Consider the following 14,825-nt stretch of genomic DNA (forward strand, 5'->3'; position numbering starts at 1 on the left):
TCTGCTGAAATCAGCCTCTGGGTTGGTCCATATCTTAATCCAGGCCAGGATGGGTCGAACCATAATTCTGTCCTCAATATATGGCTCACCCAATTCCAAGTGTGTTATGTGTGAGGGGGTGCTCTGAGGAACCTTTAATAGTTTTTTGAAAATTTTATTTTCCTCCACTTGTATCTGCTGTACTTGATTAGTTTTGCAACCCCAGACTTCTGCCCCATATGACACCTTGGCGCAGGAGACCGCTCTGTAAAGGTTCAGTATCTGTTCTGGTGACCATCTGCCTAACCTCCTTCCGTAAGCCATTATGGCACCCGTTGAGGCCACCAATTTGGTTGCATGTTTTTCTGCCAGGTTTTTAAAATCCAGTTTCTCATCAAAAAGTACGCCTAGGTACGAGAAAGACTTAACTCTTCCTAGCCTATGTGCACCTATGCTATGCAAAAAGGGCTTTTTTGTGTTTGTACCTGTGGTCATAACAAAAGACTTGTCCAGGTTTGCTGAGAGGTCCAATGAGGTCATGAAATTAACAAAACCATCAATTAACTTTTGTAAGCCCAGTGGGGTACGGGCTAACAACACTGCGTCGTCCGCATACAAGAGGACGGGTACCGGACGCTGGCCAATCTTAGGGGAGTCCACTCCCAGTTTCATAAGTTCTTGGTCCAAATTATTGATATACACTGAAAATAAAAAAGGAGCTAAAATGCAGCCCTGCCGCACCCCACTTGTGCAAGAAAATGGCTCTGTATTCATTCCATCTCTATTATAGCGGACTACAGCTGAGGTCTCCCAGTGTAATGCCTTTAAGGTGTCCACTAGCCCTTGATCCACCCCCAAGGCGGTCATCAGGGCCCATAGCTTCTGTCTAGAACGTGCACAATATGCAGGCAAGAAACTTCAAATGTCCCTGTACTTTGCTCACCAGATGATGATAATGTCACGTTAATGGTACTGGTATCCTATAGTGAGACGCCGAAATGGACAAACCTCTGGACAGCTCCACTGTCCAGCTGGACACTGGTCTGTCATGGCACCTTTTGCACAATATCTGAGTTCCAACAGACGGCACAATCGATGTAAAGCGTATGATAGCAGTGTTGGGGCACCATATGTATTTATAAACTTTTAATGAAAAATCCAAGATAACAAAACCTGTTCAAAGTAACAAAAGAAAAAATATAGTCCCTTTCATTTGTCCAATATCCCTGATCCAATGGGACATTTCTGATATTCATCTAAAAGTGTAACATTCGAAGATGGCTCTTCCATTTCCGATCCTGAAGCTGTGTCATTAGCGCAAGTCTGGTAATCTAGACATCTCTCACTGCCCCAAGACCGCAAAGAGATGTTCAAACTGTAAACATTTGGAAATAGAATCTCTTACTGCACTTGGCATTGTGGCCAGCTCTGTCAGCTTTGAGGAAAAGGTTCTTTTTAATAAGGAAAGAAAAGTGAAATATGTCTCTGCTCCAGTTAAGACTGAGATTATTTGTCATGGTCGGACTGGGGCAGAAAGCAGGCCTGGGTACCAAAATACAAAGTGCCCCCATTAGTGAACCAGATAGCTAAAAAAGTGTCTATGTTTGCAAATCAGGGCAGTTTTGAACTTGTAAAGACACACTCTATATGCGTTTTACCAGGCATGGGAGGCTGTATGCATTTGTGCTTGGTGCAGGAAGTGCTTGTGATAATATCAGGGAAATCAACAGTAAAAACCGATCCAGCTGACCATAAAATAGGCCTACAAATAGCCAAAAAACACAGCCCACGCACTGACGTGCCAGGCGTGCCCTACAGGCACTGCCAGATGGCCCGAGATGCCTGTCCCCCTGGTTTAGCCACAGTTTAAACTTCACATTAGAGTGTAAAGCGTCTCAGATGTGGAATTTATTTGCTTATGCTTCCTTGTGGAAGAGGTGTGGAGCAGCGGCCAGGGTGCCTGACCCCGGATTACGGTGTTCAAGGTTTGATCCCCGACGCTGGTGGCAGGTTAGCCTAGCACTATGTGACTCTGGCCAATAAATCGCTTAATCTTCCCGACGGCCCCCAGCGACGGACGCCTCTCCCGAGGTAGCTGTGCGCATTACAAATGCTGGTATTTCATTTATTTCATTTCTGAATTGTACTTGGAATATGGAATTTCATCATTAGCAACCATGCAACAGGCTTTAAAACCTTGGCCATGAAGCTCTGGGTCACCGGGAATTTGAGCATAAAAATGGGTGCACCATTTTGCTCACTGCATGCACACTTTTAATTCTGAGCATATTTTTTTGCAGGCTTCTTACATAAGTAATGTCTCTGTGGGTTTATTTTAGAGAAAGGTCCTATCTAACAAACCTGTTCAGCTTTGCAGGTAGTTCCTTCCTGTTACAGCAGTTGGCTCTCACTCTGTGCTGTCAGGTGGCTCTTCAGTAATGCCAGAGACCCTGGAAATAAAGGGGTCTCCGAGCTAGTGAGGCATAATCAACACCAGGTTATTTAAATTAACCTGTGTTAGGGCTGATTGTCAACGTTTGTTTTACTCAGACTTTCAGTGCGTCACTGAACCGAACATGTTGTTCATTCAAGAACAGTGACCATATGAAATAGTCGTTTACAGCGACAGCTCCTCGCAATCAAAGGGGAGCGTCGCTCCACTGGCTCAGAGCCAGCTGCTGAAAAATAAAACCATAATTTAATATTGTTTTTTTTCCAACTGCTGGCTGAGCCAGCATGTACATGGAGGGGCCAGGCCATGGAAGGGTGAAGGAGGAGTGGTACGTGCGCACTTTTAATTGTGCATGTCAGTTTGGCCGGCCAAAATGACATGCACATTTAGATTTCTCCAACCCGGCTTTATTGCACAGCCGAGTTGGAGAAACGGCGCTGGTTCCCTCTGCCTGAGCGAGCATTGACCCAGCCCGGTCAGGCCAATCCCGGCGCTGCTCTCATGCTTGAGAGAAGCACGAGGGTTGGATGGGGGAGTCTGTGATGCTGACCCAGGGACTGCTGGGACCAGGAAGTGAAAGGCGAGGGGTGTGAGACTGCCGACATCTACAGGTACGTTTTTTTTTTTATTAACCCACCACCCGCTCCCCGCTAACCTCCCCCCCCTCCGCCTCCTCCACCACCTGCCCTACCTCTCTAAATCAGTGTTGGCCGCCACTGGTCTTTTAAACAACTGATCTGGACAATATTTGTTTGCAAAGGGTGTACTGCCCCGTCCATCCCGTCTATTTTTGTTTATGGTACAAAGATGAGTTGTTTCCTGAACTGTGATATTGCGTAACGTATCCCGACCTCTGTGTAGTAAATGTCCTCAGTTTTCTTTGCTCACATTTCTGCTAATGTTACCTCATGCTATGAACATCTCGTTTGGTTCACTCTTGTTCTTTTCTGCTGATGTTGCCTTTGAGGTATTTTGCCAATTGTGTTCTCTGTTCTGTTCCTGTTCCATAAGGGAAGAGGATGTGTAGTAAATGTCCTCTCTAATGCTCTTCACTAGATAGACTGTCCTATGTCATCTGTGACATAATAGAATGCCTGGGTGACTCTCTGGTTCACTGTGTCTCTATCTTCCTGACTGTGGCAGTTGGTCATCTCAGGCTGAGCTGCTAACAGCTAGCTCCTGGTTGGGTTTTATCTATCTTACTTCTGTACCTGATATCTTGGAAGGAACTTACAATAAAGGAACCTATCTCTACAGTGGACTCTGCATCTTTCCTTTACTACACTCTGTAATCCGACGATCTGTTAACAGAAATTGCACTGTCTTTATCAGAAGCAACGACTGGTCGCCCTAAGCATGATCGACGCTGGTTTTCGAGGCAGAGGCTGCCCAGGGGAAAGGCAAAGAAAAGGAAAATGCGTATTTTAGTTCGGATGTGGTGTTTGTATCACACAATCCTTTGATGTCTGTCAGCACTCATTCAAGCTGATATTTGCAGAACGTAGAGTTTTTTTGTTTGAAATTCATTGTTGTATTGTAATGTATTTGAGAGGTACAGATGAAGTTGAAGTATTGTTGCTAGTGTCCTCTTCAGATGCTATGCAGGCAGTGATGTCTGATCATTTCTGAACCTTTCCCGTTACACACACGTGACTGGGGAGTGATGGGTTAAATACACAAGTGCGCTTCAAAGGTTTCATGTTTATATAGCAATTTTCATCGACAAACTGCTCTTGCAGGCTTGACTGAAACCCCATGAAAATACCATATTAACAGAGCATTGTTGACATTTCCCCTTTCCTGTCTGTGCAGCTGGAGTTTGGAGCCGGAGACCTCCAAGGACCTTTGTTTGGTCTAAAGGTGTTTCGCAACCTTACCCCAAAATGGTACGTGGATTTGAACGTGTGTAATCAAGTACTCATGACGAAATGTACAGTAATTTGAGTGTTGAATTCTACTTGCTAATGTCATTTGTGTTGGATAACTGTTTGACCTAAAAGTAGTACAACGTGAGAACATTGGAAAGAAATTTGGATGGCTTGGCATTGCTCGTAACTGGAAGTCACACGATCCAAGTTGAGACAAAGAACAAAAGAAAGAGATCAAAACAACCATCAATCAATCCTCTAAGACCGTTGCGAAACAGTCAGATTTCCATCAACTGCCACACATGGCCAGTGTCATCATTTGGATATACTTTATCTCTCACCACTCAACCCCTTCGGCACCATCAGGGATGATGTGGTATGAGTTTTGCATCGGTCTCTGTGACCTTAACAATAAAGTAGCATTGAAGAAAAAAAACAATAATCAGGTGTATGCTTAGGTCTTTTGATACATTCATAGGATATCCACTGAATTGTGTGATGGAAAAGTATTAAGTGCAGTGCAAGTGACGTGGTGATTTAAAAAGGATATGTGAGAGAGAAACTTTTTATTCCAACATCTCTCACAGCCCTAATAGAATAACTGCAGATACGACATTGACCAAATATGTCGCTGCTTATGAAAAATATGGTCAACTAGTTTCAGCCATTAAGGGCATGTAGCCCAGGCTTTCTTCAGGAACTTGTCTCCAACAAAGCTACTGCATATGTGAATACGTACAAAAAATTGTGATTGTCATATTACCTTCATATAGGCAGAGTGATTGTCACACCTAGAAGATAAAAGGACAGAAGAAAATGTTATTTTCACACATATAACATGGGGATACATAGCAATGATGGATTGTTCACTCAACTCTCGTATTATAATAATCTCAACGGTTAAATTAAGAAAAACAAACCAGGTCCACTCACCTGTCCTATATGAGGTATAAGCCCCACCTCACCCGGTAATCACTCAGGTGTGTGAGACCCCGCCCTGTAAATAAGGTAAAAATGTTTTCAGGGGGGGATCAAACTCTACAATGTTTACAGTAAACTAAAAAACCTTATATATGAAAAAACGGCATTGATCTCGATTTTCAGATAAAATATCTTAAAAAACAAGTAAATAGCCTCTTAAAGGCTCCAGAGACATCGATATTACTGATGTTGTCTATAATACTCTCGGAGCCACCAATGGGCACATTATTGTACCCTAAAGTATTTACTATTCGAGTAGTTTCTCTGTTTGCTACTTTGCAGCTAAAGGTGGTTGATGCCTTCCATTGTGTCAAACGCTTATGTCGCATATAAAATGCTACTAATCGTGTATTTTATCTTGTCTCCCACGGTTGGAATATTCATGAGAGATTCATTGTTCGATATGAACAAGTTACAAGTATGAAAACAAAGCTTTCGTGATCCACAGATGGACCTCGCTGCTGTTATCCGGCAGCCTTAACAATATTCTAACAGGATCAAAAATAACTCTTAAACAGCCTGCGCTCAAATGCGCGCATTAGTAAAAGCGCCGCTAAGCCTATCTCGACCTTCTCACCTCTCCGTCGGTGCCTCGGGCTCCACCTTAGCAAATAATAAAATGTATTGTCCTTCAAGAACAAGAATTTCCTGTAGAGAGCCACATGTTGTGTATTCAAATGATATAACTGTTGACATATCTAGCTATCTCGTGACCATTTTCGCGACTCAAATACATGAGTTTCAGCACAGTATTGTATAGCATCTAAAAATACATTTAACAGCGTAAGAACTACTGGACCGTCGCGTTTGACGTCATTCAGTAGTCCGTCGCTTATATGTGATGCTTTGTTCAGATTGAGACAGCAATTATGAGTTTTACCGTTCAATTGTCTCTCGTATAGAACTGTGTTTTCATGCACAATTGTTTTATGAATTGAGTTCAAGATTGGCACAAGATCAGCGCCAAGTAATCTGCCGAACATCGATAACCAGGTTGCGAGATTAACAGCTTTGGAACTACAGGACGGTCGCGTTTGACGTCATCCTGTAGTCCAACGCTCAAGTGAGGGTTGCCGTGCCCAGATTGGTAGAGCTAAAAGGACAAACAAGATGGTGCCTCGGGACCTCCGATACACTAAGGTGGAGCCCGAGGCACCGACGGAGAGGTGAGAAGGTCTGTGGAAGACATGATAAAATACGCGATTAGTCGCATTTTATATGTGACTGTAAAGTTTAGATAATACTCAGACGAGGTAATTTGTATAGTATATTTATTAACATAAATACTATGAACCCTTACTTAACAGAGCCTGGGCCAACTGACTCAGAATGGAACATGAGTCATGTAGAATCCTGACCAATGGTTCTACAAGTCACCAATGCCCAGGATGCCACACATCCCCTTTCGTCAACACAAATATTGCAAGTTACATACTTATCAAAACAATACAATAACACTTACATAATTGAACTATATACAACATCAGTAGCAAAATTAAATCACAGAAAAGATAAAAGATAAAAACATATGCAACTGAAATCTTTGTAAAACATATACAATCCTAACAAAAATATCAAATTAACACAACAGAAATTATGCCATGATAAAATCCTTACACCAAACTGGTTTGAATTTTAACCTTGAAGTGGCTTGATACTTGGTATCATTATGATTTTGTTGATGTAGTGAAGTGTTATTTGCACCAGCAGATTTATCAAGGTTAAACCATAAACTCGCAGGCACCTTAACAACCTTGCTCATACTCCACACATTCCCATCAGTTAGCTCAACAAATTGATGACCAACTCTGACCACTTTCATTGGAATGGAAAACTTAGATTCTCCAGCCTTTATTAATCTCCCCTTCTTCACTCGTACCCAATCACCAATATAAAATTGGGACAAAGTATCACCACGCTTCAAAGATGACAGTTGCATTTTATTTGATGGCCAACGACCCTTATCATTGAAAGCTTTGGATTTGAATTTAGATTGGTAAAACTTTACTTTTCATCTCCAGCATCCATGATTGATTCAAATCACAAACAGCCTTCCTTCCCCTCATTTTCTCAAATGGAGACAGATCACCAACCACTCTAGGAGTAACCCTATAATTCCACACCAAATCTTTGAGGAACTGAGAACAATCTTTTCCAGAAGATAATGCCAATTGTACACCCTCTTTCAGAACTCTTATCCACCTTTCAACAATGCCATTACTCTGTGGATAATATACCGAAGTTCTCATATGAGAAATTCCATGTTTAACTAGATAATCTTCCATTTGGGTGGATGTTAACTGAGTACCATTATCGGTAACCAAACACTTGGGAAACCCCTCCTTATTAAACACTTCAGTTCAGAATTGAATGATTGTGTGAGAATCAATATGATGCACTAACTTAATCTCTGGCCACTGAGATAATTAATCAATAAGAACAAAAATATACATCGGACTCTTGGGCAAACAAATCGGACCAGCTATGTCAAGAGGAAGTCTTTCCCAAACACCCTCAGGCCTTGATACAGGAGTCTTTTTATATTTAGCAACTCTTTGTGACTTATCACTCATAGCACAATCTAAACACGATCTGACCTTTGACTCGATAAATCTGTCAATAGCTGGCCACCAAAATTCAGATCGTAATCTGTTTTTCATGCTCGACATCCCAGGATGACCTACATGTGCCAAACACAATACTTGTTCCCGCAAATCCTTAGGCACTACTAATTGTACACCTCGAAATAACATGTCATCAATAACTGACAATTCATTGGCCACATATAAATAAGGCAACAGCTCTTTATCTAAATCTTTTTTTAATGGCCTTCGGGTTGACATATATTTGATGACTTCTTGAATTTCCTCATCGGTTGCACAAGCATTTTTCCATTCATCTTGTTTGATGCACCCATTAGCTACCATATAAGCAGATATAACTTTTTCAGTACTTTCATCTGGAATAAATGATTCCCAATCTTCCGTAACGGGTAAACGGGATAAACAGTATGCTAAAACATTCTTAACCAATGGCCAGGATGCCACAGTGTCATAAGCGTTTTTGACACAATGGAAAGCAGCAACCACCTTTAGCTGCAGAGTAGCAAACAGAGAAACTATTTGAATAGTAAATACTTTAGGGTACAATAATGTGCCCATTGGTGGCTCCGAGAGTATTATAGACAACATCAGTAATATTGATGTCTCTGGAGCCTCTAAGAGGCGATTTACTTGCTTTTTAAGATATTTTATCAAAAGTCGAGATCAAGGTCGTTTTTTCATATATAAGGTTTTTTAATTTACTCTAAACATTGTAGAGTTTGATCCCCCTGAAAACATTTTTACCTTATTTACAGGGCGGGGTCTCACACACCTGAGTGATTACCGGGTGAGGTGGGGCTTATACCTCATATAGGACAGGTGAGTGGACCTGGTTTGTTTTTCTTAATTTAACCGTTGAGATTATTATAATACGTGAGTTGAGTGAACAATCCATCATTGCCATGTATCCCGATGTTATATGTGTGAAAAGAAAATGTTCTTCTGTCCTTTTATCTTCTAGGTGTGAAAATCACTCTGCCTATATGAAGGTAATATGACAATCACAATTTTTGTACGTATTCACATATACAGTAGCTTTGTTGGAGACAAGGTCCTGAAGAAAGCCTGGGCTACATGCCCTTAATGGCTGAAACTAGTTGACCATATTTTTCATAAGCAGCGACATATTTGGTCAATGTCGTATCTGCAGTTATTTTATTAGGGCTGTGAGAGATGTTGTTTATTTATTTATTTATAACATTTATAGAGCGCACTGTTACCAAACGGTGTCCTGGCACTAGAATGAAAGCTTCCCTCGCCTGGCCTGAAGCTTAATGAATGAAAAGCCATGTTTTCAGACTTTTGCGAAAGGTCATTAAATCTATAATCTGTCTAAGATTCAAAGGGAGAGCATTCCGAGCCCTTGCTGCCCCCAAGACGAAGCTTCTGCCTCCCCAGCGTGCTTTCCTTATCCGAGGGGTCACGATCAGCTCCAGGTTGGCTGACCTAAGATGGTTACCCGGCAAGTACCATTGAAAGTACTGTCAGAAACGACGGGCCAAGACCACGAAGGGCCTTGAAAACTATGCACAAAGTTTTAAAAGTGGATGCAAACTTTGGTACGCCTGTGATGAGACGAGCTTCTGCTTTTTGCAAGGCCTGTAGTTTGTTAACTAGCCCCTGTTGGGCATTAAGAAATAGGCTGTTGCAGTAATCAAGGCGAGATAAAACCAGGGCAGTCACCACTGTTTGCTTACACTCATCTGGTAAAAAAGGAAGGATCTTCCGGATTATTTTCAGTGTAAAATGAATGGATGACGTCATTGCATTGACTTGGGGCCTAAAGGTAGCTTATTATCGATCATAACCCCTAGGTTCTTGACCTTCGTGACTGGAATGGGGGTACACCCATCCCTTCAGGCCACCATTTCGGACCCCAAAAGTTATCCCTGGAGCCGAAAAGTAAAACTTCGGTTTTGGCCGAGTTTAACTTTAAACAGTTCCTGGCCATCCATTCGTTAACCACTGACATGCACTCCTGGAATTTACTGGCTACGCCTTCCTCTCTACCTGGTAGCAGTGATACCACAATCTGCGTATCATCCGCATACGATGTAAGCTCAAACCCATATGATCGAATAACTGGGGCCAATGAGGAAACATAAACATCGAAAAGGGTGGGACTTAGGGAGGAACCCTGGGGAACCCCACAGGGTAGCACGAATGGTTTAGACTCGAACTCCCCCAGTGCCACCACCTGGATCCTATTGGGGAAAAAAGCTTTCAGGATGTTAAGGGCTTTCTCTTGTATCCCGCAGGCCTCCAAACGGTCCACCAAGATTGTGTGGTGGACCGTGTCGAAGGCCGCCGACCGATCCAGCAGGATCAGGGCTGCTCTATCCCCAACGTCCATCACTTTTCTGATCTCCTCCGACGATTTAATTAAGGCAGAATCAGTACTGTGACCTGCTCTAAAACCATGTTGCGATGGATCGAGGGCTTGTGTGGCCCCTAAAAATGCGCTAAGCTGACTATTCATGGCTCTTTCTATTCGTTTGGCCGGTAGCGGTAGTCTGGCAATGGGATGGTAGTTATTAGGATCGGTAATGTCCAGATTGGGTTTTTTTGACAAAGGAAGGATCGAGCCCCATTTCCAGCTAGATGGGAATTCACCAGCCACAAACATGTTGTTAAACAAAGGGGCTAGGGTGGTGGCTATAGGAGCCGCGGCTAACTTTGCCACCGTGGCCGGGCAAGGGTCTCTGGGAGAGCCCGATTTTGTACCCAACAGCAGTTTCTTTATCTCCTCCGTACTCACCGGGGAGAAGTTCCGAAGCTTGACCTCATTTGAATTGGCTGTTGAGTTCCCCGGCCTGGCCACTAGCAGGTTATCCCTAACTTGACCTTCAAGGGAGTTAAAGATGTTCTCCACCTTGCTTAAGAACTGAGCTAGATCCTCGCACAGTTTCAGACTGGGAGGCGTAGTCGCCGGCTTTGGAGTGGCAAGACTCGAAACCGTAGGAAATAGTTCCTTAGGCGAGCTCCTGGCACAATTAATACGGTTGGTGAAGTAACTTTGTTTTGCCTTCCCAATCATGTCTTTATATACCACCAGACTTGATTTGAGTCTTCTTTTGTCTGCCTCGTTGTAATTTTTCCGCCAAACACGTTCCAGTTTCTTACAGACAAGCTTCTACTCTCTGAGCTCAACTTAGAACCAGGAGACTGACGGAGTCATACGAGTGGGGCGGCCGCTTTTAGGTGGGGCTAGCATGGTGCAAACGTTGTCTACCCAATTAGAATAGGTGACAGCCACTTTATCCACATCTAATGCGAGCGTAACCATGGATGATGCCAAAAGATCCTCCAGGGAGGCTCCCTCTATCTTATTCCAGGCCCTACAAGTCCTTGCTAATTTTCTAACCTGCCTTGCCCTGTGGGATTTTGTAGAGGAGATATTGAAGAGCACTGCAGCATGGTCCGACCAGGTGGCTGGGTAGATTTTTGAAACCTTCAGGTCAGTGTGGTTCGAAAATATTCCATCCAGGGTATGCCCAGCAGTATTAGTAGGGCCTGTCACCAATTGTTTTTGATCGACACCATTCATCACCTCCGTTAGGGCTGATGTGTCTGGGTCTGAACTATTCTCTAAGTGAAAATTGAAATCCCCTAAAACTGTAAAGGTCTTCGCACATAGGGCCTCCTTTAGATTATTTCCCACTGAGCCTATAAACGACGTCTTGGTGTCAGGGGGCCTATAAAGTAAGCAACCCCTAAAAGATTGATGGTTGGAAAGAATAAAATTAAAAGCCAAAGCTTCGCATATTTCGGAAGACACAGGTTAAAAGCTACCCTTAATGGAGCTATGGTATATAACCGCCAGGCCACCTCCTCTTTTCCGTGGTCTATCCAGAACAAAACTGAGAGATTGGTGGAGTGGCCTTGACTATATCTGGCCCTGAGGCCGCGTCCGTCCAAGACTCAGTGACAAATGCAATTTTTATTTCCTTGTCCTGTAGCAGCTCGGCGCAATCCGAGCTGTGTTTAACTAAGGATCTAGCGTTGAGCAGGAGGCAGCTCACATTATTCATTGTGACCTCGACTGTCTCCTAATTTATATTAGCGACTACTAATATAAATTTATTGGGATTGTCCTAATGTTGGAATTAAAAGTTTCTCTGTCACATATCCTTTTTAATTCACCAGGTCACTTGCACTGCACTTAATACTTTTCCATCACTCAATTCAGTGGATATCCTGTCAATGTATCAGAAGACCTAAGCATACACCTGATTACAGTTTTTTTTTCTCCAATGCTACTTTATTGTTAAGGTCACAGAGACCAATGCGAAACTCATACATCATCATCCCTGATGGTGCTGAAGGGGTTGAGTGGTGAGAGATAAAGGATATCCAAATGATGACACTGGCCATGTGTGACAGTTGATGGAAATCTGACTGTTTCACAACGGTCTTAGAGGGATGATGAATGGTTGATTTTATCTCTTTCTTTTGTTCTTTGTCTCAACGTGGTTTGTGTGACTTCCAGATTTCTTTGTTTTGAAGATAGTGGAATTTGGGGATTAAATCTGTTGAAGTCGGTAAACTGTCCCTTAGACCCTTGTCCCGAGTGGATGTGTAGATAATATTGCTCGTAACTGCACACTGACTATTACGGAAACAACTTCACTATATTTCATAAATGATTATCACAATCTTGAAAGAGTCAGTCAGTCTGAAAGAGGCGTATGACTGCTGGAAGCACGCAGTCAAGAGGTTTGCTCAATTTTCTCCTAAGCATAATAAAAAATAAACTGAACCCAGTGTGCTGCCTGGATGGCAACATGTGCTCCATGGGAAACGGGGATATTACTTACCTCAGGAGGGACAAATCTGTGGCCCTGGCAGCTACAGACCTTTTAATCCACACACAACCTTCACCAACTTAAGGTTTTACTGGTGCCTCAAAAGAGGAGATAAAATAAAACAGCAAAAAGCCTGGACTAAATCCAGACCAGATTTTGAAAACAGCAGGCTGAGAGGCCAGAGAATCGAGGCCACTGGTGAATGTGTATTTCTAATGCAGAAAGGTAGCTTTGAGAAGTAGCAGAGCGCTGCACGGAGACCAAAGTGAGAGAACATTGCCAGGGCTGTACAGTGACGTAGAAAATTGAGACTGCTATGGTTCGCCAGGTGTATACTGGCGGCAAGCTCTGGAACTCAATGTGTGCAAGAATAAGAAAAACTGACAATGAGCTTGAATTCTGGAGACTAAAAATCTGACTCTTCCCAAACACATAATCACAAAATATAGATCACTAACTATTTATAATCTGCTAAGTGGGTATGTGCAAATGTGTCTGCGCTTAGACGCTCTAGAAATGGATACCCGCAAACATGTTCCCAGGGGCCATAAGTATTTCTGTGGTGCGCCGAGGGCCGCATTGATGCCCCCAGTTTGGCTGTGGGCTGGGGAGGGGGTGTAGGGGAAGCCAAACATGTACATGGTACTGGCTTGTAAGTTCACTATTGGCATTGTTGCCAGGGTAAGAGGAGGCATGGACGTTTCTAAGTGCACTTTTGAAAAGTACCACTTTAAAAAAAATACTTCTCAATTCACAGATACAATCTGATGTACTAAGGTGAAACACGTCTGCATGTTAATAATTTAAACTTTTTTGAATTTTGAAGAGACCTTATCATATGTTTAAACATTTGTTGCATGAGGGCTTAAAAATGAATGTGTTCCTGAAGTTAAGTGGTGCAGGAAAACTTGTTTGCTTCTCTTCTTTTACTTCAGTTAGAAGGCAAGTACTTGCTTGCCCGCTTATTTACATCTTCATGAATATCAGTGCTCTCTCAAGTAAACAGCAGCAGTCAGGTGCTGCTGTTCACCAGTGAGCAGTATGTGAATGTCAAGGGCCGCAGGCACCCCCTGGGCCGTACTTTGAGTGTCACTGTTATAGAATGTGCAGTGCCAGACAATTGCACCATTTTGGAAGCATGTCTTTGAAACTCAAGCATCACAGCCAACATCCTTCAAATAGGACATACCAAATCCAACATCCTTCCAAACATGCTCTCAAGAAGGGCACCCTCAAACCCCATGTAAATTGGGACAGTTCTCGGCTCACGTATGAAATGGTGTACACATGCTGCAATACAATGCCTGAGCATTGGTGGAGCCAAGAGATTAGGACCATCCGAGTCAGGCGAGCAAGTGCTTTCTTGTTACGTTTGTGTAGGAGTTTACTAAAAGTGGATGTTGTCTTGCATTTGTGAAATAGGCAATGGAAGAAGTTTTGGTCCTTCACTCGTACAAATAAGAGTACCATGAGCGATCTGTGGTGTGCCTATGCCCTGTTTGCAAATGAGAACAGTGAAATGTGGCAACTGCACCCTGTCACGCCCCCCTTATCCTCATTTTTATGAAAGTGAAGGAGGGCCCAACCACCCTATTCGCAAATGTTTAGAGGGCAGCTAGGCAGCTCTTAGTGGAGCCTGAACATTGTGTGTTGCCGTGTTTCACTCTTTGGCAAAGCATGAGAATGGGAAGCCAAAAAGGCTCACCAGCCCTGAGGCAAATCATAAAGGGTTGATCTAAATCCTGAGGGTGAGTGTCTGAAAAGTTTCAGCGCTCCGTCCATCATCTCCTTGTGTTTGCTTTGTTCGCCCTAAGTTTGCAGCGTATGCCCAGACGTGGGTCCCTTGCTCACTTTGCCACTGGATTCAAGCTAGCCTGGCTGATGAATGGTGTTACCCAGAAACCGGTCCTAGGATGCTTGTTTCTGGTTCAGAGAAGACCTTGCTTGGCAGTTCGAGCTGGACTGTTCTATGAGGCACAGGGTCAATACTGATTTGCATATAGCTGGGTCTGAACTGGGGTGGTGAAGTGAGCTAAAGAATGATAATGGATTCAACCCAGATCTGTTACTGGGGGTGAGGCGTCTGAAAAGTTTCAGCGCTCCGTCCATCATCTTGTATTTGCTGTGATTTAAATCC

General features: G+C 43.1%; 1 protein-coding gene across 1 annotated transcript in view; it reads left to right on the forward strand.

Annotated features, from left to right (window-relative positions):
- Positions 1-14,825, forward strand: part of DNAJC11 (DnaJ heat shock protein family (Hsp40) member C11) — a 788,848-nt gene that overhangs the window by 614,928 nt on the left and 159,095 nt on the right. The window contains exon 7 of the mRNA XM_086922163.1: positions 4,244-4,317. Coding sequence (XP_086778289.1) covers positions 4,244-4,317 — 74 coding nt within the window. The remainder of the gene's footprint in view (positions 1-4,243; positions 4,318-14,825) is intronic.

Source organism: Lissotriton vulgaris, chromosome 5 (assembly GCF_964263255.1).
Source record: "Lissotriton vulgaris chromosome 5, aLisVul1.2, whole genome shotgun sequence".
Lineage (NCBI taxonomy): Eukaryota > Metazoa > Chordata > Amphibia > Caudata > Salamandridae > Lissotriton > Lissotriton vulgaris.